The 26,682-nt window shown below is 43.8% G+C and overlaps 2 protein-coding genes across 5 annotated transcripts in view; one reads left to right on the top strand and one right to left on the bottom strand.

The window, feature by feature from the left end:
• Positions 1-26,682, top strand: part of ldb1b (LIM-domain binding 1b) — a 72,320-nt gene that overhangs the window by 10,665 nt on the left and 34,973 nt on the right. The window contains exon 1 of one of the 4 annotated variants that reach the window (XM_080522498.1): positions 3,278-3,502. The exons of the other annotated variants lie outside the window; for them this stretch is intronic. The gene's annotated coding sequence lies outside the window, so the exon portion shown is untranslated. Of the gene's footprint in view, positions 1-3,277; positions 3,503-26,682 lie in introns of those variants that run through there. 4 annotated transcript variants of the gene reach the window in all.
• LOC308151727 (piggyBac transposable element-derived protein 4-like) lies at positions 15,875-17,630 on the bottom strand (the record flags this gene model as incomplete). The annotated part of the gene is made up of 4 exons (XM_080524640.1): positions 15,875-16,144; positions 16,305-16,525; positions 16,646-16,785; positions 16,882-17,630. 4 exons carry the CDS (start codon positions 17,628-17,630, stop codon positions 15,875-15,877), a joined length of 1,380 nt encoding a protein of 459 aa, XP_080380766.1.

Raw genomic sequence — 26,682 nt, 5'->3', positions numbered from 1 at the left:
GTCTCTGATCCGTATAGGAGTACTGTCTTGATGTTGGATTTGAAGAGTCTGATCTTTGTCTGGTGACTGATTACCTTGGAGCTCCAGATGTTCTTTAGTTGGATGTATGAGGCCCTTGCCTTGCTGATTCTTGCTCTGACGTCTGCCTCCGTGCCACCCTTCTTGGCTATGATGCTACCTAGGTAGGTGAAGGATTCTACTTCCTCGAGTGCTGTTCCCTCCAGGTTTACTGGGTTCGTTGTTTGTGTTGATCTTTAGTATTTTGGTCTTTGCTTGGTGGATGTTGAGGCCTAGTTGTGTTGAGGTGTCTGCCAGTATGTTCGTCTTCTCCTGCATCTGTTGTCGACTGTGGGATAGTAGGGCAAGGTCGTCTGCGAAGTCTAGGTCGTCCAGTTGTGTTGTGAGTGTCCACTGGATCCCGTTTCTCCTCTGTGCCGTTGTGGTCTTCAATATCCAGTCGATGGCCAGGAGGAAGAGGAAGGGGGACAGTATACCGCCTTGCCTTACTCCGGTCTTCACTTGGAAGCTTCGTGTGAGCTGCCCGCTGTGTATGACTCCGCAGGTCATTCCTTCATAGGAGTTCCTCATGATGTTGACAAGCTTTTCTGGTATGCCGTAGTGTCGAAGCAATTTCCAGAGGGTGTTTCTGTGGAGACTGTCAAATGCCTTCTCGTAGTCTACAAAGTTGATGTATAATGGAGAGTTCCATTCCAATGATTGCTCAACTATGATTCGGAGGGTTGCAATCTGGTCTACACATGATCTATTGGGTCGGAAGCCTGCCTGCTGGTCTCTTAGCTGCGGATCCACCACTTTCTTTATTCGCTCGAGGAGGATTCTGTTGAAGATTTTTCCTGGCACTGATAAAAGCATGATTCCTCTGTAGTTGTGGCATTGGCTGAGGTCTCCTTTCTTAGGTATTTTGACCAAGTAGCCTTCTTTCCAATCTGTTGGCCCTTCCTCTTCCTCCCATATCTTCTCGAACAGGGGGTGTAGCATCTCTACCGAGGTGTCTATGCCTGCCTTCAGTGCCTCGGCAGGGATGTTGTCTGGTCCTGCTGCCTTACTATTCTTTAGTTGTGCAATGGCCTGTTGGATTTCCTGCTTGCTGGGCTTTCCACAGTTGATGACTATGTCAGTCTCCGCAGGTTGAATGTCCGGGGGGTTATGTGGTGTCGGTCTATTCAGGAGTTCTTCAAAATACTCTGCCCATCCCTCTTGCTGTTGGTCCAGTCTAGGGATGCTCCGATTTATCGGCCACCGATTTAAATCGGCCGATTTCACTCCAAATGACTCGATCGGTGATCGGCAAAAATGGCCGATCGCAAAAACCGATAACACTGTTGTTAGTTAGGCTTCTGTACCTGGACTAAACACTGTTGTTAGTTAGGCTTCTGTACCTGGACTAAACACTGTTGTTAGTTAGGCTTCTGTACCTGGAGAGAGAGAGAGAGAGAGAGAGAGAGAGAGAGAGAGAGAGAGAGAGAGAGAGAGAGAGAGAGAGAGAGAGAGAGAGACAGAGACAGAGACAGAGACAGACAGACGGTGTTGGACCCTCAAAGCCTGATCCTGACCCCCACACACAGGGGATTTACCCCCACCATGTACCATTTCAATGGGCACCCGTGCACTCACACATACACATACACACACACAGACACACACACATACAGACACACACACACACACACACACACACTCCTCTCTCTCTCTCTCTCTCACATACACACACACACACACACACACACACACACACACACACACACACATACATACACACACACACTCCTCTCTCTCTCTCTCACATACACACTCACACACACACACACACACATACTCTCTCTCTCTCTCTCTCTCTCTCTCTCTCACACACACACACACAGAGGGATTTACACGGTTGACTCTTAGCATATTTCCAGTTTTGACACCATTGACTGAATGTGTTACCATGGTTACAAATTCCAGTGAATGTGTAGGCAAATCCATAGCACTAAGTCGCAAAGGCCAGGCATATGACAGTAGTGCAAGCTACTAGTACCCCTCCCCCTGTGTGTGTGTGTGTGTGTGTGTTATGATGTTGTGTGTGTGTGTGTGTGTGTATGTTATGATGCTGTGTGTGTGTGTGTGTGTGTGTGTGTTATGATGCTGTGTGTGTGTTGTGTAGCAGACAGAGGTCGTGGAGGAGGTTTGAGTCCCACTCTTGTGATGACGTTATGTGTGTGTGTGTGTGTGTGTGTTTGAGAGAGAGCGAGAGAGAGAGTGTGTGTGGGTGTGTGTGTCTGGGGGGGAGAGTGTGTGAGCTGGCAACCGGTGGGCTGCTGGCATCAACACCACCGTTGTGCCCTTGAGCACAGCACTTAACCCTGCCCTGCTCCAGAGGCCCCATGCTCCCAGCCTGAACAAGTGTGTGTGTGTGTGTGTGTGTGTGTGTGTGTGTGTGTGTGTATGCAATATGTCTTGGGTTGGGTAGTACAACAGCAAAATAATAATCCCTTGTAAAATGGACAATACAGATTGTATTGTGTGTGTGTGTGTGTGTGTGTGTGTGTGTGTGTGTGTGTGTGTGTGTGTGTGTGTGTGTGTGTGTTGGATTTGACAGAATTTGACAATCAATCTGCTAGCTATGCTTATATTAGCTGATGGCCTTCACACACATGTTGGTCTATGCAAAATCAACTGTCTGATTTTCTTGAATGGATATAGGCCCATATAGGACAGATTAATATCCACACATAATGGAAATGTATATTTCTTCTGTAATTTGAAAATTATATATACATTTGTATTGTTTAGGAGTTCAGTATATATTCATACATTTCACTCTTAATAGGCGTTTTAAAGTCTGCCAAAGTGTCATATTTAGTGTCTGCATGAATTCAATTGTGTGCATTTTCAAGACCATTTCAGCAGAAATTATTGGTTTGATTTTTATTTTATTTTATATAATTATGTCACCATCAGTATTGAACGTCGCTCCTCAACCTTAGACTATTTTCTCAGTGGTATGAGGTCCATTTCCATACATTTCCATTTCCATACATGTTAGTTAGAGTGACACAGTACGGAACATGCGACAAAAACTGCTCCGCAAAGAATCTTTATTATAGGCCGGCTGTGTGTATAGCGGGGGGAGGGAGAAGGGACAGAGAGGGTGGGTGGCGGTGTTCTCATTCTAGATAGAGGGGGAGAGCAGGAAAGCAGAGAGAAAGAGGAGGGCCTACAGCTATTGTTCATGTCTGCCCGTGAACAAAGGGCTCATTGGGGTCCGTACCTAAACCCACAGCAGGCTTCTGCCTACTAACAAGGCCTCATGCGGGAGAAAACATAACCGATCTCCGTTGTCCACCTTTTCACCAATTCTCTCCGTTATAAAGATTTTTTTATTCCAACAACAACCGGGACGTTTTGACGTTGTGACCAGTCAGCCACCGTACTGTTCTACGTACAACACGGGTCTATCTAAATCTGTAAACATCCATCTTCTGATTGGACTTCTTTGCAGGTAAAGGCCAGTTTTGTGTGAACGTACGCTTCGGTTGCTTTGCCTAATCATTTTTTAGAAACCATTAGTATGTTGTACTCATTGTCTCATTGCAGTTGCATGTCCGTAATCATGTGTAACAGCTCTCTTTTTAAAATGTGCTACAATGCTATCCGGTTAGCTAGCTAGAAGCCTCTGCCAGGAGAAGGGCAGCTTCAGCTCCTTGGCCTTTATACCAACTAGCTGCTGCAGTCAAAATATCCATTCATTGCTTCTTCGAAGATGTATCCACCTCATATCGGCGTTTTCTCCTGTTGCAGTTCCATAAGACTATTCGAGCTACTCATTTATCCAACCGATGCTTGATAGCAGCGATGTAAACACCTAGCCTAGCCTAGCCTGACAGGCTGTCCGCTACTGTTGTCATTTAGCCTATTTAACTAATCATAGACACCAAACCTCGCCGTGTCTTGTAACGAATGTATCTTTTGATTTAAAGCTAACATGTTCCCCCAATCCATCCTCTCCGGTGGTGGCTGGGTTTTTAGCTTTGTTATAGCTAGATCATTTCGCTAGCTGGTTCAGCTGTTGTAGTAGTTTTCAGCAAAGCAAACCTGTTTGTGAGTGTTAGATCTGTCTGTCTACAGGGTACTACATTCTAATATAGCAGGGTACTACATTCTAATATGAAGGTATAGGGTACTACATTCTAATATGAAGGTATAGCAGGGTACTACATTTTAGTATGGTACAGGCCAGGGTACTACATTCTAAGAAGGTATCTCCACACGGGCTGTTGACATGTCAGGTTTACACTTATACCACCATTACACATCAATCACAGGCAGGAATGGTGAGAGAGAGGGAGAGGGGGGGAGGGGAGGGGAGGGCAATTCACAGCAGAGGATGTTGAGTTTGTTGCTGATTTGATTTTGTCGGTCTGTCATTAGCCACTATCCGTAGAAGGCTAATGGTGGCTAATGGTGTGTTCTCAACGTCTAATGGACGTTTATTTATTTATTTGCCCACTTGTTTTGTTGTGATGATGCAGTGTAAAAACTGCATTAGGCCTACTTCTGTCAACAGCAAACCATCATCACATTTGGACCTTGGTCTTGAGAAAATAAGCCTAGGTTTTTACTGGTAGCCTACCCCCAGTGTGAGTTTGTAGTTTAATACAGAATAGATCATTTGTGACTTGTCTTTGTGTTATTATTATCTTCATCTATTGATTATATATCAGGAGACGTGTTTGCTATTTGACAGATCACGTCTTCTAGAGCAGCGTTTCTCAACCGGGGTGCCGCGGCACACTGGGGCGCCGCCTGACGTCTTCAGGGGTGCCGTCAAATTATTCTATATTCTGTCTCGCACGCCCCTTTCCCATTTCACAATGTCAATACCGGGTTCAGCGTAAGGTCAGTGTGTCAAAGACATTTCGAGAGCAATGAACAAGCAAACAAGCAGAATCATGGAACATGACGAACTGACAACAGATCATCCATCACAAGCTAGCAAGGATGCTGAATATTTTGTTCGGATGAAAAGTAAGCATAGCTGTCCAGAACAGGTAATGATGAAGTGCGCCAAAGTTTCAGAGAAAGCATTGGAGGCTAGTTACCTCGTAGCCGAAATTGTTGCTAAGGCGAAGAAGCCACACACTATAGCCGAGTCCGTAATATTGCCAGCATGCACAGCAATAGTTAATAAGATGCTAGGCCCACAAAGGTCCCGCTGTCTGACTGTACAATTGGAAGGCAAATCAATGACATCTAAAAGGGTCCTATGTTCCCCGCTCCCGAAAAAGGGTCCGATCGGGCAGGGCAGTCTCGCTCGCCGGCAGAGTGTGGAGGTGGTTGTTCTATATGGATGATCGGTGACATTATTCTCTCGTCCGACTTCGGAAGCTAATCAGGGTTGGAAAGTTCGGGAAATAACGCACGGTTTCGTTTTCATGCAATGAATTTAATACATCCAGACAAGGCGCACAGCGGGAGAGAGAGACGCATTTTCTGGATTAATAACTCTGCATCCCCGGTGTTTACGTTGAATGGACTGGATAGGTGTTTCCAATCAAATGTGGGAATATGAAAATTCATGTGTTCCATAAATTCCCACTTTTGTTCGGTCACTGTGTCATGTTTATACAGCACGGTTACGTGCCTGATGCCTTTGATGCACACTTGCCGCTTTCACTCCCTCCTCTCTCTCTCAATAATAATAATAATAATACAACTTTTATTTGTATCAATAGCCGCTGAGTGTGTGTGTGTGTGTGTGTGTGTGTGTGTGTGTGTGTGTGTGTGTATGGGGCTGTCTGGGTGATGCAGTGTCGTTTTTGAATAGCTATATTTTAGACTGGGGTGCCTTGAGATTTTATCGACTTTTGAAGGGTGCCGTGACTGAAAAAAGGTTGAGAAACGCTGTTCTAGAGTATGTTTCCTGTGTCCCAAGTTGATATGGTCTGTCATGCCAGGGTATTCAGTAACACATAGGATTGACTTGAGTTCTATACAAGCTCAGTCATTTTACAGTATGAAGTGACATTTGGAGAAAAAAAAAAGAATTCCTCTTAAATGAAATGGACCATAAACCTGACAATGATATGACCTATTTCACTGGCTGGTTCAGACATTTGGATCTTCTGGGCCCAGTATTTCAAAACATTGAATCAGATTTGTTTTTGCTGTTCCAGGATCAGATCTACATGGCAGAGTAGTAGAGTATTATAGAGTATAGTATAGTATAGTAGTATAGTGTATAGGGCTGCAACAACGAATCGATTAAATCGATAATAATCGATAATGAAATTCGTTGGCAACGAATTCCATTATCGATTCGTTGGGTCTTGTTCCATAACAGAACTTTTTTTTTTTTTTTTTTTTCGTTTTTCGTTTTTTTTTTCTTTTTCCTAGCACCAGGGGAGCCATTCCTCCCAAATGTCGTTGTTTCAACTTGTTTGGTACCTGTACTATAGCAATGACAATAAAGACCATTCATTCATTCATTCAAACCTACTTCCTGTGTCTTGCGGAGCTGTCTCGTGAGTAACGTGCAGTAGCGGAGTCCAACAGAGAGGCAGCAGCTGCGCGACATTAGCCTGCGTACTGCGTAGCCTGCCCTGAAGAAGAAGTGATCTCATCTCAATCAGTGCCAGGTGTGTCGCGGCGGTGTAAGTACCGGAGTTTTCGACCCGGCTCCATTTAAATCATGGCGGAGAAAACTACTCGAACGAAGACGTCCAAGGTGTGGGAGCACTTCACTTTAAAAGCTCCAGAAAAATGTGTTTGCTGCAACATATGCAAAACCGACCTTTCATGGCACGGGAGCACAACGGTGATGCGAGAACACCTCAAAAGAAAGCACGTGACAGTGATGGATGAAGACAGCTCAGCCTCAGCAGGGTAATTATATTACGTTGCGTTTTGAAGTGAGGATCGTTCGTTTCACTGGCACAGCTGTAGGCTGTTAGTTCTTATCGTTTATCTAATAGATTCTCCCTCTTAATGACCTATTGTATTTTTAGCTTGCTGCTATTCGCATTCTATGCCTTCAGCACCGGAGTATGCTCATAGTCACTTGTATTAGTATGGAGGAGACGCACTTGTGAGGTCTGGCGAAGCGTCAGCTAAATGACTAATGTAATGCGATAGCCAGTGAGTGTTTGCTCGCATTCATGAATTCAACATTGCATGCTATACAACAAACTAAAACAATGCATGCATTGAGTTTTAAAATATGCTATATTATGCATACGCATACTGTCTCATTTCAGAAAAAAACAACTCACTATGACTGGCTACTTGACTGGGAATAAAGCTCCATGCACACCACAGCAAGCAGCTTATTTGACACTATCTGTCCTCAAGATGATAGTGACTGACATGAGGCCACTATCAATGGTGGAAGATAACGGCTTCAGAGAAATGGTCAAGACCCTCCACCCTGGTTACACTCTACCCTCAAGGTAGGGTTTCTAACTTTTAACTTTTCACATTTTTTCTCTGTAGCACTTTGAGATTTGTTTAGAATGTAAAGTGCATTACAAATACATTTATTATTATTATTATTATTTAGGACCCATTTTACCAAGCTGATGGAGAAGAAATATGAAGAGACATCCCAGGAAGTGAAGATTGCAATAAAGGCCAACAAAAGCAAAATTGCTCTCACCACTGATGTGTGGACAAGTGTAGCCACTGAAGCATACCTCGGCATCACATGTCATTACATCAAAGATGATTGGAAGATGGAGTCAATTTGCCTCACCACCATGCCACTGCATGACAGACACACTGCATCCAACATTGCAGAGTGGTTGGAGGAGGCAGTAACCACCAGGTTTGAAATTCCTCCTAGCAAAATCATCGCCATTGTGCATGACAATGGAGCCAATGTTGTGGCTGCAGCTAACATACTGGAGGAGAAGCATGGGTGGATGTCCGTACGGTGCACTGGCCATACCTTGCAACTCGTGATCAATTCTGCATTGAAGCACCCAAGCATTGACAAAGCTATTGGGGCTGCAAGGTGTCTGGTGGAGCATTTTAAAAGAAGCGAGCTAGCCTGCACTAAGCTAAGAGAGAAACAGCAACAAATGGCCGCACCTGAGCACAGGCTTGTCCAGGACATAAGCACAAGATGGAACAGCACGTTCTACATGATAAGCCGACTGCTTGAGCAAAGGTGGCCTGTCACAGCAACGCTGTCGGACTCATCTGTCACTCAGAGGGGCAAAAGGTACCTGGATTTGAAACCAGAACAGTGGAACCTGCTGGGAGAGCTTTCCACAGCCCTTGAGCCTTTTGAATGCGCCACAGTTTTCATGAGTGGGGAGAAGTACATCACCATCTCTGCAGTACCTCCACTTGTGAAGGGGTTGTTGAAGTCCACCCAGAGTGCAACCATCGAGTCAGCTCCGGTGCAGGCTTTCCAACGCACTGCTACAGAGCAGCTCCAACAGCGATGGCAGAGGGAGACTTCTTTCTCAGGCACGGCACCAAACACAGTGATCCTCTCCACTGCCCTGGACCCGAGGTTCAAGAGACTTAAGTTTTTAACACCTGAAGAAGTCCTGAATGTGCAAAGCAAAGTCCAAACACTGGCACTCTTAGTGAGAAGGGAGATGATGGATGAGAAGCAGCAGCAGCAGGAGCAGCATGACAGTCTCAGCGACCAAACCCTTGCCTCCTCCACCACCAGTTCTACTACAGCTGCTGAACCTAAAAATGTCTCTTTACTTGACTCACTCCTCGATTCTGAAAACAGCAGTGAAGAAGAGAGTAGAGAGCGGGAAAATGAAGATCTCACCAGCCAAGTGAAGAATGAAGTCCTCGCATACTTTGGAGAGAAATCCCTTGCCAAGGAACAAAGTCCATTACATTGGTGGAAGGCTAACCAGGATAGATATCCCACCTTGGCTATGCTAGCAAAGTCCTACTTATGCATCCCTGGCACCTCAACACCATCTGAGCGGCTTTTCTCCGCAGCAGGCAACATAGCTTCCAAGAAGAGAGCTAGTCTTAGCCAGGAGCATGTGGACATGCTAACCTTTCTGCATTGCAATGCAAAGTTCCTGTAGAAAGAGGAGAGTGGATTAGACAGACTTGAGGTTCAAGTTGTGCAGTTGAGACTGTTGAAATTGTTGGTTGAAAGCACTTTGAAAACCACTGAGACACAAGAACACTTTATTTTTATTTTTAAACTAGCATTTTCTTGTTCTAGCTAGAGTTCAACTACGTTCAACTACTTCTATTGAAACAATCTAGGTTGTTAAACCTATTTGATGTAGCAAAGCCTTTTTTATTTATATTTTTTATTTTTTATTTATTTTGCACATGTATATGTATAAAACAAATGTAAAAAATAAAAATAAAAAAAAAAGTTTAAATAAAAAAAAATTTATCAAAAGAAATCTGTTCTTTTCATTTGTCCGATTAATCGATTAGTCAAAAAAATAATCGGTAGATTAATCGATAATTGAAATAATCGTTAGTTGCAGCCCTAATAGTGTAGTATAGTAGAGTAGTATAGAGTAGTGTAGTAGAGTAGTATAGAGTCAGGGCTCGACATTAACGCCGTTTTACTTGTCCGGAGCAAGTAAAACTTTCGCCGGGTTTGTTTGCGCGAGCCTGGTGACGCTGCTAGATCCCAGATATGTTTACCTGTGTGCAGGAAGAACAACAGACGGCGCAGGCGCCAGACTAGACTAGATGATCGTGAGTGAAGATATTATCAAAGCGTACGGGTGATCGACAGGCGAGTACGCTTTGATAATATCTTCACTCAAGATCATCTAGTCTGGTCTGGTGCCTGTCAGGACAGTGTGGTTGTTAAGGTGAAGTGGCATCAATGCATCAATGCTTTATGAGACCAACCCTTAAGCCCAGTTTATGCTTCTGCGTAAAATCGACGGCGTAGGCTACGGCGAAGATTAACGCGCACCTCTCCAAAAATGTAACTACGCGTCAGTTTCTACGCAACCGTAAGCTCTGTGATTGGTCCGCTTGGTAGCACATGATTCCGACAAGATTCCGACTCGTCGGCCAAAATGCGGAAGCCATGACAGAAATGTCATTTACTTTTTCTGTAATTACTTATTAATAAAGATTTGAAAAATTATGATAACCATCGTATTATCTTAGTTTAATGTCATTTCAATGCATCATAGAACTTTTATTTACAACAAGCATATAAAAAAAAATCGCTATTATGCCACTTTGAGTAGAGCGCCCTATGGAAGCGTCAGGCACAGCCTTCCTATAAGGAGCGCGATTCACATTTACGAGATGTACAATCCTGTTTATTTAGAAATAAATTATTAGTTACAGGGAGCCCCATGGCTGTTCGTTGGGTTTAAATTATATTTATGATAGACATTTTAATTTAATGTTAAGTTATCTATAAGAACTGTGATTGCTCCGCTTGGTAGCGTCACATTCCGACTCTCTCGTAAATGCGGAAGTCATGACAGAAATGTCATTTACTTTTTCTGTAATTACTTATTAATAAAGATTTGAAAATGTATGATAACCATCTTATTATCTTAGTTTACTGTCATTTCAATGCATTATAGACATTTTCTTTACAACAAGCATAACAAAAATAAGTTTTTTGATCGCTATTATGCCGCTATGAGTACACCGACCGACCAACGCGACGAGGTCCGCGGACGAACGTAGAACTATAAACTTGGAGAGCCCTCGCGTAGGCTACGGCGTAGACGCACGTAAATTCGACGCAGGAGTATAAATCAGGCTTTATTAGGGAAGTGTGACTTCCTGTCCGTGTGTGTGTGTGTGAGAGAGAGAGCAGAGAGAGTCAGCCTAAAGGGAAGAAAGGACACTGTTAGTGTTCTCTGTAGAGCATAGAGTAAGGCCAGCCGTGGCATGGGTAGTAACTAGGGTTGCAAGATTCCCATAACTTTGGGAAATGTTCCTCTAATTGCCATAGTTTCCATAGGGTTTTCCATATAAAATGATCGGAAAGTTTCCCTATCTTACGGGAATGTTGCAACCCTAGTAACCCTCTTCTTCCATCCCATGACCCTTCTGGACACGCTCCTCCACTTCCTGTTGGTATGCACTCAGACTGACTTCTCTCCTCAGTGGAAGCTGACACCATCGTGATATGTCACGTTAGTTCGAGAAAAACAAACCGATTTTGTTGTCGTCGTGGAGCACTTTCTTTAGGGACCATTTGCTTTGGCATTCATTTCTCGTTCGTTTTTCTCTTGCCCTCTATTGAGAACCTCATCTTCTCCTCATATACCACAATGCACTGCTTGCGATATGATACATTAGCGCTGTTACCCCCAAAATGCTAAAGGTCCCGCCTCCTGTGTTCCACTCTCTTTTGTTTGAGTGATGGGATTGAGGATGTTTACTACCCCTCTCACCACAGCCCTGCCCCTGTGGTGGTTAGATTGATGGGGGGGGGGGGGATGTTCAGTGGTGCATTGAAAAGGCCTGCCTCTCTCTCCTGTTGAATAGGCCTAGGCTACACTGTGTATGTGTAGAGAGCAATGCACACAGTATTGAAGTTCTATTTTCTTATGTGTATATGTGAAAATCTGTCAGTGTAGTGTGTTCATTAATGAATGCTCTTCAATCTCTCAATGTAGTGACTTACAAACGTAAAGCCTCCGCATGGATATAGCCCAACATCAAGTGTGTACCCAAAACACACCTTGAATTGCTTAAGTCATATTTCGGCCTAATTCAACAGTACACACAAAGCCAGCCACGGACCTTTCTTGTGGTAATGCCTACTCAAAGCCATCCAACAAGTAAATCATTACCCCGAGCATGGGATTCCTCAAGCAGAACGCACATTCAGAAGGGTCTTTTTTTATTATTCAACCAACTCTTTTCCGAATACCCTATTTCAACCTCCTCCTCCTCCCCTCCTCCTCTCCTCCTCCTCCTCTCACCCCTGCTATCTCACTATAAATAATTTTGCCATTTAGCAGACGCCTTTATCCAAAGCGACTTACAATTACGAATTACAGGGACATTCCCCCTGGAGTAACTGAGGGCTAAGTGCCTTACTCAAGGGCACACTAGTAGTGGTGTGGCTTCAGGCGGGATTCGAACTCACAACCTTCCGATCACAAGTCCAACTCACTATCCACTAGACCACCACTACCCCTAGGTAAAGGGGCAGTGACAAATAAATGACACAGAAGATGCCAGTAGTTTGGTTGGCGGTGATGTGCAGCGGAGGAGGATGTAGAGCCGTGGTGGGTGTGTGGAGAGTAGGGATGTCCCGATCCCATTTTTTCACTACCGATACCTGGGCTTCAGGTATCTGCGATACCGATCCGATATTAGTATTTATTGTTTTACTCCTGAATAATAACAAATACTTCCCCAGTATAGTCCACAACAACAGTTGGCTATTAAAGACTGCCAGCCTTTATTCAAGCAACAAAAACAGTACTCTGCAGTACTCAGTGACCAACTGGTTAAAACAATTTAAACAGCAGCATTCAGCATTGTAGAAAAAAAAAAGAGTTACTGTCTGATTTCTAGTTTTAGTGCCTTCAGGTTTGTATTCTATTTATCTTCTCTTACAAATGGCAAATCAATTATAGGACCCTTTTTAAAAGTGTAGCCCGCTGGTGAGACCAGAAACCAGTCGCAGAATCGAAGGAGTGTCAACAATATCTGGTTTTCGTTTTTTGTACCCAGTCCATATAATAAAAAACAGTTTAACCATCACTAAATACTTATAATCTGTGGATTGGATTAACTGTTCTCGTTTGTCGGAGGCTACCAGTAAGTGATAATGACTTGTAAACATACTCTCGTTTTAGAACGTGTTCAAAAGCAAGGACTGTGTGTTAATCTAGTTAAGATGGGAGTGGAGGTGAGGGAGCTGATGAACTGGGGCTGGGCTCCCAGAGAGGCAGCGCTAAACTGAAAACAGACACGCAAACGGATGCATTCAGAATAGTTATGTGTTTTTAGCATGTCCATGTTCTCTCAGTATGTTGTGATGATATAAAAACGCAGTTAGACGTTCCTAGCGATGGTCCACTGTTAGCCGCTAGCAGCGTTTGTTGTTGTGGTTTGGTCTAGGGATGCACGATATGCATTTTTTCCAACCGATACCGATGTTTACCCGCTTCTCGTGGCCGATAACCGATATGAGAACAGATATAATTTCACAGTTGATAACCTGTAGTTCATGCACACCTGAAGGTAAGAAAGGCTATGTAGTGAGCAAAGATTGATGATTTAATATTCCATAGTGATCTCACCAAATCTAACTTACATCACTATTGTTAACACAACAAAGAGAACACTTCTGACTCTTCAAATGTTCATTTATTATTTCCTCTAACAAACAAAATCTGTTATAGACAGTAGGGATGGACGGTTTTTAGGTTAAACCGAAAACCGGGGTTTATAAAAATAGAAACGGTTTTTTATCAAAACCGTCTGAAACCGGATTATTATTATTTTTATTTTTTATTTTTTTATAGAAGAATAAAATAGAATAAGAATAAAACTGGAACATGTCACATGTTTGTCGTGTGTGAAAATAACAATGATACAGTCTGAATCTGCCGCGCAATGAGTGAGAGGTTTGGTCAGTTGTGAAGAATAACTGAGGATTAATATCTAATTGGGATTATATTTAAGGGTAACGAATCACTCTATGGGAAAGATAGTTGCCTTCAGTTATTGGTAGATAAGAAAGGTTTTTTACAATTACTCGCTTACATTTAATAAGATCATTTTCGCTGCTCTCTGTAAAGCGCATTGGGTCACTTTTGTAAGAAATGCGCTATAGAAATAAAATGTGATTTGATTTGATATCAATCAAACTTTATTTATGTTCTATAGCACAAATCATGCATTGAATGTAACTCCAAGTGCAGTATTTACTAAACCACAATATAATAAAACAAGAGCTATACGGATCAAGAGTGTTTGTGCACAGCGCCACTGTGTGTGAAGGCGCTACTGAAAGTGATGACAGAACGCATGTCTCAGAAGATACGCGGTCACTTAGTGACGCAAAGGTAGTTCTGTATTTATCTCTATCTGTATTAGTACATTTATTTTGAAAGCTCTATTTTGACAGCTCTACCATGGGCACTTTTATTTTGATGGGGCATTCTTTGTTGATTGACTTACGACAGTTCAGGACGAGTCAGTCTCGCGGCATGTGGTTTTTATGAAAAGCTTTAAGTATGTTCACTGCATAATTCTAAGTCTAATATTTCAGTGATTATTGAGCAGTATTCAAATATTTAAATACATTGAGCAGCAGCTGAAACTTTGTCTAAGAACCAAGATATTGAGAAAGCAGTTCATTCAATGAAGACGCTGTTCCAAGAGATGATCTTCCGTGCAGGCGTGCACCCTGGATCAGCGGAGCTGGTGTGTTAAGTGTTCATGTGTTTTCATGTATGGTGTAGCTTACAAAAGTCTGCCTTTCCACTTATATTTGTGAAACTAAGTAGCCTAAATGTGTTGCGACTGTGCTTACGGTGTTTTAATGGTGTTCGACATGAGTGTACAGTGTTTCCTCCAGGAATTTTTACAATGGTGGCGGATGGCCGTGACGCGCACGCGCGTTCAAAACAGCGTTTTTTTTATTTTTATAATCACAGCCAAAACTAGAAGATGGCCCAAAAAAAAAAAAAAAGAATATACAGAATATAAACTTGTGACTGACAGTCACATGCACACACACAAAGATCATCAGCTATAATATAATACGAAGTAGGCCTACATGAGCACAAAAGCGGCTAACGTTACTGATTAACTGTTTACTGTAGTGCAGAGAGATGGTAGTCGTAGGCGGCGTATCAAATGACAAAGCTAAACGTTTAACCCTTTTAGACCTAATTTTATATTTATATTTTCATATGTTCATATTCCGGAATATGGCATTCCGATACAAGAACATTTTTGGTGTTTTCATATTACATCACAGAGCCAAAAATGATATGACCATTTTAAAGAGAAGAGCTAGTACTTTTAAATGGTATCAATGTTTATTTTATTATTTGAGAATAACTATCCTTTATCCAGCAGATTTCACACAGCAATCTTTACAAAAATCTTCTCCGGCTGCCATACTCCATCAGAAAACTGCATTTTAAACCATTTTACTTACAAGCTTGAAGGAAAGTTAGAGGGTATGAGGCATGCACAATTCTGTTGGCAATTCAGAATAGAAGACAGGTTAGAAATATCTTATATTGTTCAAGAGTAATGACCATTCTAGTGATTAGTGACATGGAGGAAAAAGAAAATCGGAATTGGGTTTTATAGGTTTTTAGTCAAGAATAAAAGTATTTTGTAATGTTTTGGCTGTAAAAATGTCAGATAATGTCCTGTGAGTAAATGCCTTTGCTCCTTTTGTCAGGATTACTTCAGCTTTCAATATCTGACATTACTGAAATGTTTTGAGGGAAGAAAAACACAAAAACGGAATTGATTTTAGAGGGTTTTTAGTTAAATTAAATTGACTATATACAAATAATTAAGAACAGACTATATACAAATAATTTAGAACAGACTATATACAAATAATTAAGAACAGACTATATACAAATGATTTAGAACAGACTATATACAAATAATTAAGAACAGACTATATACAAATAATTTAGAACAGACTATATACAAATAATTAAGAGCAGACTATATACAAATGATTTAGAACAGACTATTATACAAATAATTAAGAACAGACTATATACACAAGCTATGCCTCACAAGCAAGATCCAGGTGTTAGTCAACAAAAACAAAGGCCCAGGCCTAAAAGAGAGTGAGATGGAGAGCTCTGGTGGACGCCCTATGCCCCTCAACGGGGTGAAGAGGACTAACTAACTAACTATATACAGACTGTACTCAGACTGTATACTGTACTCAGTCGTGGTACAGAGTGAAACAGTTCCTGTCGAGTTGAAGGCAGAGGCCCACACCACACTCTCTACATCTCCAAGGAGTGTTTCTTTTGCACAGAGTGCACCTCTTTCTCCCCAGGGTGGCTCTCACGGTCTTGCCCTTCCCCTGACCGTCGCTCACAGGGACAGGGAAATGGCCCTGGCTGGGGATCCTCTTCGTCCTGCCATGCAGTGGCACTCCCAGGAGCTGGGCAGTCAGCTGCTCCTGGAAGTCCTGGCGTGTCATGTGTCCCTGAAACAAAATCAGAATCAGATTTACTCTTGCCGGGGGTTTTCACACATACATGTAATTTGCTTTGGAATGTTGGTGCATAACAATAAGTAGACAAGCATACAAAAGGTGCAAGGACAAGACAGGACAGTGCAAAATACAGAAGAGTACAATTACATACCTCCTGCTTGCTTTTACATAGCTCCTTGTGGACTATGTAGCTGTTTGTCATACTAATGTCCACAAAGTGCTGGAACACAGTAATAGGCCACCGCCTGGTTTTGCGGTGGACAGAGTTTGTCCCCAGCATCTGGTCAGATGTATCAACACCCCCCATGTACTTATTATACTCCCCGACAGCTGTGGGCCTGGGGATGGGGACCCTCTCATTTTGTCCATCAGCTAGATAGATAGGAGAGAAAAGGAGGGTGCACATTGTCACAATGGTAATTCAATGTGTTTTGCTCCTGTCATTTATTCATCAACTGACAAAAAGGTTACATTACAGCATTATGTCAATACCTGTCTTCTGCCAGCGCAGTACCGTCTCGCCAGTGTAGACTGGATGGACATTGGTGCACATGGACACCTCTCTCGTGTCCATCCACTTTACAAAGAGCAGGTTACCATCCCTGATCCACCGGATGGTTCCTCGTGGTGACCTTTGAGGTGTTTCAAACAAAAAGTGCATTACAAATAAAATCAAATGTATTATTACTATTATTATTCTGTCTAGATAGTATTATTACTGTTATTACCTTTTACACACAGCATTCTCCTGAGAGGATGGAGTGCCAACTCTACCCTGCCGGTAGGTTCCACATGCCCCAAATCCCTGCTGGCCGAGGTGTCTGAAGAGGGCTGGGCTGGTGTAGTAGTTATCACAATATATGTGATAACCAGAGCCCAGGAAGTTCTTGTTCACCAGGTCAGCCACAACATCAAACGACAGACCCTTCCCAGTGGCAAACTTGGACTTGCCGGTGTAGAGCCTGTAGTCGATGGTATAGCCATTTACATCAGCAAGAACAAAAAACTTCAGCCCCCACTTGGTGGGCTTTGCCCTCATGTACTGTTTTATGGACAACCGGGCCTTGGTGGCGACCATCCTCTCATCGACAGAGATGTGTTGCCTGGGATGGTAAATGGCCATGCAGCGGTTCCTGATCATGCCATACAGTGGCCTGACCCGGTGGAGGAGGTCATATTCTTCAGTGCCCCTTTTTCTGTCATTCTCCACATCTTCAGTTGGATCGCTCATGTGGAGATTGGCAGAAATGGCCATGAAGCGGTCTCTGGGCATCATGGTGGCTGGAAACGGCACATGAAAGATGGTTTCTTTCCTCCAAAAATCTCTCACCTTGGGCAGGTGCAGCACCGCCATGTAAAGCATGATGCCCAGGTACTGCTTCATGTCTGCAGGGGTCAACTCTCTCCACACAAATGTTTTGCCATTCTCTTTATTCTTTGCTGCTTTGCTGTTTGTGTTGTTACACAGCACTCTCATTATCTCCGCATCAAAAAACTGTAAAAATATTTCGCCTGGGGATGGATTCCCAGTGTTGAGGGGGGGCTGAACTCCGGGGCTCCTTTTGGGAGCAAACCGTAGTGGTTTGGGGGCAATGTCAGGGTCTGCCTCCGTTTTCCAAACGGTTGCTCTGATTGGTGACCGGCTTCTGAAGCTGTCACCGCCGGCACCGTGCCCGATGTTACGGCTGTGGTGTGCACTCTCTCCCCTCTCAATACTTCCATTCCTCCCCTCAGAAGGCATGCTGCTAAAAGTAATGTAGATAATATAACATAAGATTATAGCTTGAGTCTCATTCATCCCGAAGGAAAATATTATGCGAGTTACCCAAAAAGTTAGGCTACAAATGTGTTAGGCTACAACAAACAAAACAAAAAAACTCACTCTGACGAAATCACGTCCCCGCTGTCGTCCTGGATAAATCGAGATGGAGGTTTTGACACCCTCAATGATTTCCGAGACATTTTTAATAATACTAATAATACTTGTTTACCCTCGAGAGATAGCAAAGACTATTTCATCGTTTCCAAAGCTTCAGAATAGGTTAGGGAACGATCGCAAACATTTTGTAAAACCTCCTCCATTTTGTAAAACTCCTTCTCCGCCTTCACTCTGTGTTTGGACTCTGAGAATGTCGTCACGTCACATTTTACCGTAATACCCTATATGTTGGTTGAAGTGCAACATCTCAGCTTTCAGGGACAGTTGGAATTTTTTCGATTGCACAAACCGTTTAGAAATTACGGTAATTTCAATGTTGTGTGCGGATTTGTGCCGGCGGCGGTACATTTCGGTGCAGAAGGGTTAATGAAGGACATGAATGATTGTCAACAACACACTCAAGCAGTAAATAGAACAGTCTAAACAACTTGGGTACTACGGACGGAACAATAGTCTCAACCTATAGTTCCGTGCGTGAATTATGTCAACCCACCACATTACAGAAGTAAAATCACAGTCAGATGGAGCATTCGGTAAACAGCTGAGTATCAGCTGAGTTAAAGAAAACAAACTCTTACCTTTGATGAGACCCACATGAGCCCTGTTTTCCCGTACTTCTCCCGTGTGTCTCTTATTGTCCAAATGTTCCCTGAATTTTAGCTGCATGTTTTTCCAGCATGTAATTCCGTTGTCAATAAAAAAATCGTCTCCCCTTCTTTTCCCCTTGACAATACTGTGTCGTTGCTAAAGTGACGGCACATAAGAATCGTTTTTTGACTTGCTAATGTCTGCTAACGTAGCACTTGAAACTGGCGCCGTTCTCTGGACTGCAGCTGCTCCCGCGTTAGCATTAGCATCCATCTTTTCTTCTCCCTTCTCACCGTCACGAGCTCAAATGACACTTGTCGGCCGATCTAACTCTTAACACTCACTTACAGGACTTCTGACACCATGTCGTGTTATTCTATTAAACATACACGCGAGTCCTTCTGTATTTCAATGTAAGTGTCTTTATTTTAACTCGCTCTGTAAGCTCTACAATACCGGTCTCTTGTTGTCTCGTCGTAACCTGCCCACCTGACCTGGGGGGTATTCCATCAACGTCGCTAAAGGAAAATCCTGGCTTATTTTTGATAACTCTCGCGAGACCTATCAGAATATGCCTGGATATTTTTAAGAACTCTCGTGAGATTTATCAGACTAAACCTGGATTTTCCCTTTAGCGATGTTGATGGAATACCCCCCTGATGTCACTACGGTGGCCTGTACACTAACAATAATACCACAGTTCACATTTAGACCAATCAGGAGCCCTTGTGTCACGTCGTCAACTGAATGTCATTAATCTGATTTTGGATCAGCGGTTAGAGAGAGATGGGCGTGGATTTAGGTGCACTTTTAGTCAACATCCATTATAGCGCTGATCTAGGATCAGATATATTTTAATCAGCTAAAATGTTCAGAACTTTTTTATTTATTTTTTTTGAGAACTTTTTCTTTTTTTGGGGGGGGGGGGGGACTGAATCAATTCGTGGCGGAGGAAATTCATTCGTGGCGGCCCGCCACCAATAAATGCATGTAGAGGAAACACTGGTGTATTGTAGCAGTAGGGCTCAATTATTTGAAATTGGCGCTTTTTTTTTTTTTTTTTTTTTTTTATGTATTTTTCGGTTAACCGGAAAACCCCGGTTTTACTCTCTGACGGTTTTTCGGTTTCAATAATTGGAAACCGTCCATCCCTAATAGACAGTGCACAATGCTTTTTTTAGCAAAGAACTGGCCTCCTTTTATGAAAACAAGAAAGGCTCACCTAAGAGTAATTAGATCAAAAAAGTGTCAAAAATAAAGTGCATCAGTCAATACAAAAATAAAGACTTTTATAGAACCAAAAGCCTATGGCTGCTTAGTCTGCAGATAAACAGAATGACACAAGGCACATAGTAGGCTAGCATAGTATGCTTAATAAAGCAACTGAAAAGGGCTGGGCTATGCTACTTTTAGTGCATGCGGATGAGGTAGGTTGTGATAAAGCCCATCAAACGTTTTGCATAAGAATTAAAAATAAATTGCACTGACATGGAAAAACAAAATGTGCATGTTTTCGTAACATCGTTCAGTATGAGTTCATATAGCTCGCTGGTAGCTTCATAATAACATTCAATTGTCCCATTTTTCCAGACAACGGTCTCGTCTGACAGGTTTAGCGACGGTAGCTATCTGGCTAGTGGCTGCGTTCGTAAATTCGCTCTAGAAGTCTGATCAGCACTCTTGGAATGCCTCTCGTACAATCAGATTACTTGGTCCCTTTATGACGTTGAACCCATTGTGCGCTCCGGCGGTCTCAGAGTGAATTTACGAACACAGCCTATATCAAACGTTATGAACGCCGGGAATGAAGACAGTGCTAACGATGCTAACGTGTCGGCTAGTTTGCTGGCGTCATGGTGATAGCATCATGAGCGCGACAACCGTAACCGGAAATATTTCCGGCTTCATATTATCGGCTCTATATCGGCTAAAATGTATAAAACCGATAAATATTTAATAACATTAATTTCCCAATATCGGGCCGATAATTATCGGTGCCGATAATATCGTGCATCCCTAGTTTGGTCAGTCACTTTTCTCCTGTCGCATTCCCATTCGGTGCACCAACATTCAAATACTCGTGTCGTCTTGAATTTCTTTCCGATTTCAATGTATGACGCATCATTTGAAAGCTTACCATCTGTAGTTTCAGACTATGTAAATAACCGAAAAATTACTTAAGCAAATGGTTTATGATTTCACCAGCTAGCATCATGACATTGTCAGACTCATTACACACAGGTAGTCAACTCTCATGCCCGTGACCACTGACTACTACTGTTGTCATCACATTGTGTGATTTTTTTTCTGGTGCGATCTGCGATCCAGCATTCAGGACCGATATCGCGGCGATATCCGATATCAATATCGGATCGGGACATCCCTAGTGGAGAGCCTCTCTGTCGATTGTCCTCCACACCTGTACGGCAGACAGACACCTGTACGGCAGACACACTCACACCTGTCCTTTGTCCTCTCCACCTGTACGGCAGACACACTCCACACCACCTTGCTTACCGCCCACCAGTGGCGTCAGCTCTAAGGCCTTGACCACACAGAGACGAATTTGGGTGTGTCTGCCAAAGTTTTTTATCGTAGGGACGTTTTGTCCACACGGAACCGTGTTCTGGGAGCCTGAATACGCTATTTAAAAAAAAAAAAACGGGGCCCAGAGTGAACAAACCTGAAGACGCCACCCTTGCATGTCCGTCTTTACAAGCCATACGCATCTTTCCTGAACCGATGACGCCATAGCCCCACCTCTCCTGTAACCCGCATGCGCTAACCCAGCCAACAACAACAATGGCGCCTTACAGGGTTGTTGCGTTCGTGCGCATGCTCCATTCTCCTTCTCTGTTTCTGAAATGAAAAAATGAAAAAGTAAAAACCTAAAACCTAAAACCATGTGCAAAACACAAGCTTATGTCATTCCGCGTAGACCTTAAACCGACGCCAACGTTAAAACGGGACCGTCGGAAAGACCCGTGGAGGGGAGTGAGCAAACGTTCCACGTTCACTACTGAACAGCAGGTGAACGTAGACACTCCTGACCATCACAGCCACAGCAGGTGAACGTAGACACTCCTGACCATCACAGCACAGCAGGTGAACGTAGACACTCCTGACCATCACAGCACAGCAGGTGAACGTTGACACTCCTGACCACTCCAACCGACGCCAACGTTAAAACGGGACCGTCGGAAAGACCCGTGGAGGGGAGTGAGCAAACGTTCCACGTTCACTACTGAACAGCAGGTGAACGTAGACACTCCTGACCATCACAGCCACAGCAGGTGAACGTAGACACTCCTGACCATCACAGCACAGCAGGTGAACGTAGACACTCCTGACCATCACAGCACAGCAGGTGAACGTTGACACTCCTGACCATAACAGCACAGCAGGTGAACGTAGACACTCCTGACCATCACAGCACAGCAGGTGAACGTAGACACTCCTGACCATCACAGCACAGCAGGTGAACGTAGACACTCCTGACCATCACAGCAGGTGAACGTAGACACTCCTGACCATCACAGGTGAACGTAGACACTCCTGACCATCACAGCACAGCAGGTGAACGTAGACACTCCTGACCATCACAGGTAAACGTAGACACTCCTGACCATCACAGGTAAACGTGGACACTCCTGACCATCACAGGTAAACGTAGACACTCCTGACCATCACTGGTGAAGGTAGACACTCCTGACCATCACAGGTGAACGTAGACACTCCTGACCACCACAGGTGAACGTAGACACTCCTGACCACCACAGGTGAACGTAGACACTCCTGACCATCACAGGTGAACGTAGACACTCCTGACCATCACAGGTGAACGTAGACACTCCTGACCATCACAGGTGAACGTAGACACTCCTGACCATCACAGGTGAACGTAGACACTCCTGACCATCACAGGTGAACGTAGACACTCCTGACCATCACAGGTGAAGGTAGACACTCTTGACCACCACAGGTGAACGTAGACACTCCTGACCATCACAGGTGAACATAGACACTCCTGACCATCACAGGTGAACGTAGACACTCCTGACCATCACAGGTGAACGTAGACACTCCTGACCATCACAGGTGAACGTAGACACTCCTGACCATCACAGGTGAACGTAGACACTCCTGACCATCACAGGGGAACGTAGACACTCCTGACCATCACAGGGGAACGTAGACACTCCTGACCATCACAGGTGAACATAGACACTCCTGACCATCACAGGTGAACGTAGACACTCCTGACCATCACAGGTGAACGTAGACACTCCTGACCATCACAGGTGAACGTAGACACTCCTGACCCATCACAGGGGAACGTAGACACTCCTGACCATCACAGGGGAACGTAGACACTCCTGACCATCACAGGGGAACGTAGACACTCCTGACCATCACAGGTGAAGGTAGACACTCCTGACCATCACACAACAGGTGAACGTAGACACTCCTGACCATCACAGCCACAGCAGGAATAATCAGGAAGAACAGCAACCCCGCTGTAGGCTTGTTGAGTGGTTAGGTTGTAGGCTTGTTGAGTGGTTAGGTTGTAGGCTTGTTGAGTGGTTATGTTGTGCTGTAGGCTTGTTGAGTGGTTAGGTTGTGCTGTAGGCTTGTTAAGTGGTTAGGTTGTAGGCTTGTTGAGTGTAGTGTTGTTCCGATACCATTTTTTGATACCGATACCGATACCTGACCGTGCAGTACTTGCCGATACCGAGTACCGATCCGATACCACGGCGTTTGAAAAAACAAAACAAAAAAACATGTTTTTTGAGCCGCATACTCACCTCGATGTAAAATTATTAGTCTGGCGAGTTACACTTAGTCTGGCACTGCTCAAAACCTGAAGATGTTCCAGTTAAGCAGCATACTCTCAATTGCTTCTGCAATTGCTTCACCAGTGTGGGACCCCTTGAACTCGTTTGCATGCAGCACAACGCTTTCCCGGTTGTATGATTCGGAGTCCACCCAGTGAGCAGTTAAACTAAGCAGGGACAGTGGGGAGACGTCTCTGGTCCAAATATCCGTAGTGAAGCTGATGGCCTGCACCTTTCCTAGCTTATCTGAAACATGCTCAGTCACCTTCTTATTGAGGGCAGGGACGGCCGTCTCCGTGATGTATTTGCGACCTGGTATTTTGTATTTAGGTACAGCGTGAGCCATAAAAAGGCGGAATCCCACATTGTCAACAAAGGGCAGGTCACAGAGCACAATCATTTCAGACATTTTCTCAGTCATCTTTCTTGCCATTTCACTCGTCGCATCCCACTGGTCCTTTTTATGGAATGAGCTACTCAGCGTTTGTTGTTTTGGTCCATCCGTTCTCTTGCTTGCTGTCGCAGCTGCAGTAGATGACAGAAACTCTTCGTGCTCTTTAATATGTTTTGCCTTTAAATGCTTAATTAAGTTGCTAGTATTGAAACTGGCAGCTTTAGTGCCACCCCTCGACACATTGAGACCGCAAATTGTGCATTTGGCCGTTGTACACACCGGACTATCCACCTTGAAATATCTCCATGCGTGTTTGTTTTTCCGCGATAGTGAAAAGCTGCCACGCCATTGGTTGAGAGCAGCTGCTCTGGGCCAATAGCGTTCCAGCAGAGGGGCATGTCTGGGCATGTCTGTGTTAGGAAGGCTGTGTCAGGCTTCGTGCTGCGCAACGTGCTGCGTTTGAACAAGAGTTTGGTATCGGGTGTTATTATTTGTTAGTACTCGCCGATACCGATACCAGCATTTTTGTGCGTATCGGTGGCCATGCCGATACTAGTATCGGTATCGGAATAACACTAGTTGAGTGGTTAGGTTGTAGGCTTGTTGAGTGGTTAGGTTGAGCTGTAGGCTTGTTGAGTGGTTAGGTCAGGGGTATTCAATTACAAATTCAGTTGGGCCAGATTTGAAAACCAAGAAATTTTTCTGGGCCAGACATTTTCAGCGGCCAGTAGCCTAGGCACCAGGTAATGACACATTTCAAACCAACACAAATGAATGTAGGCTTAATGAAATACAAGCAGTTTATTTATAGTTTTCCTTTTAAATTAGGTAACATCTGACACAGGCACGTCAAAAGTCATCTCAAAGTGCATAAAAAAGTGTACAGTAGTATACCAATAAAAACATTTCCTTTTGTAAAATATAAATGTTGGTCATAGCTGACCCAGGCACATCACAAAGTGCTTTTAACTGAATGAAAATAACCATCAACGCCTTGAGTGCACAATTTAACACGTTACAATTATAGTTAAACAATCAAATTGAATCTAATCTAATCTAATCTTACCCAGTTGACTTTCTTAGTGTGAGAAGTGACATGTTTTATTCTGAACAAGAGCAGTGACATTTGGCTCATAAGATGTCAATGCAATCCGAAGGCATTGGTGAGTACTGTCAGTCAGGGAACAACGAGAGCTGCTGTTTATTGTGTTCATGTGTGAAAAGCTTGATTCACAGGTGTATGTTGATCCAAACATACTGAGCACATGGATTGCTACTTTCTTAGCGTTAGGGAACTGGTGCACGTTGACATCACTCCAAAACTTCGCAGGTCCATTAGTGTCGGGTTGGTTCTGGGCTTAAATGCTATATTCTGTTCAGCTTGGTTGTAAAGCAAGCCATGCTAACCCATCGCTAGTTCAAACAGACCGTAGTAGACTTTAAACAACAAAGAGACACGGAGTTCATCATGATCGTTATTTTCTTGCAAGGAGAATGAATGCGAAGTCTCCCCTTAGAGACTCCGAATTCAGACTGCCTTATCTTGCAAGGAGCAGGTCATTTTATTCTTAACAGAAATGGAAAAGAGGAGGCAGTTTGTGATCCTATCAGAGTCCTAGAAAAGGGGGGTGGTGTTCAGAATGAATCATTAACAGATGTGGCCGTGAGCGACCAAAACCTGTTTTCGAAAAGTGACCTCTTGGTAGCAGGGGAGAGAAGGGGCGAGCTGACTTTCTCTGTTTTGATTGGCTCAGGGACAATAACACGAGGGGTAATGGGTGAGGAAAAGTTCATAAACAGAGTCCAGAGTACAAGGGTGTACAAGGTTCACACAATCATTAACAGAGCCCAGAGACAGGCTGTAGAGTTTACACAGTGATACACAGAATTATATAGAACATCTAACTCTATCATTTTAACATTTATGAAAACATCATTCAGCCCTATCAATTAGTGCGAAGCTCCTGTGCCATGGTTACGGATGACTGCATGTCAACAAGTTCGAGTATGAATTTCCCCTCGTCGATGGAAGGTACCACTCCCAGTCCCTTTCCTCTGGTCGATAAGTCCCCTTCTATTGCAGCAGTGAACGGGTCTCTGGCAAAGCCCATCACCTCTGCGGGCAGAGCAAGTCCATCCAGTCGACCAGCAAAGTTCTCTTTCAACCTCGCAATGAAAACAGTCATCACATCTGTGATGTGTGCCGTGGATGAGACGCATTTGCGGAGCGTCGGAAAAATGCAGCATTCTGCCGGTGCAGAAGTCGGCCGCGAAAAGGTCCAGTTTGACTTGGAACGCGCGCGTCTGTTCCACAAGATCAATCACAGTTTTGTCTCTGCCTTGTAGCCCCACATTTAGGTCATTCGGGTGTTTGAACATGTCGCTCAGAAAGCAGTAATCAGCCATGAAGTTGTCGTCCAGTATGCGATTCAAGTGTGTTTCTGCCTTCGTTTGCTTGCTGCCGCGGAGGAAAGTTGTAATCTCCTCTCTGAGATCACAGAAACGCTCCAGTGCCTTGCCTTTGGACAGCCACCTGACGTCGTTATGCAAAAGCAGATCATGGTGCTCAGCAGACATTTCTGACAGCAGCTTGCGGAATAAGTTAATAATAATAATAATGTTGGAGGCTCGAAGTGGAGCGAATACAATTAATTGTCCATTGTTGTTTTAAGCTCCCCGCTTAGTTTGTTTAGAGTGCTGTTATATTCACGTTCTGTAGGCTACTATTGTAGACATTTCTGCATGAATTTCTGAACACTTGCGAAATACGTTT

Source organism: Nansenia antarctica, assembly GCF_963989245.1.
Source record: "Nansenia antarctica genome assembly, chromosome: 2".
NCBI lineage: Eukaryota > Metazoa > Chordata > Actinopteri > Argentiniformes > Microstomatidae > Nansenia > Nansenia antarctica.
This window is presented reverse-complemented; position numbering and strand designations above follow the sequence as displayed.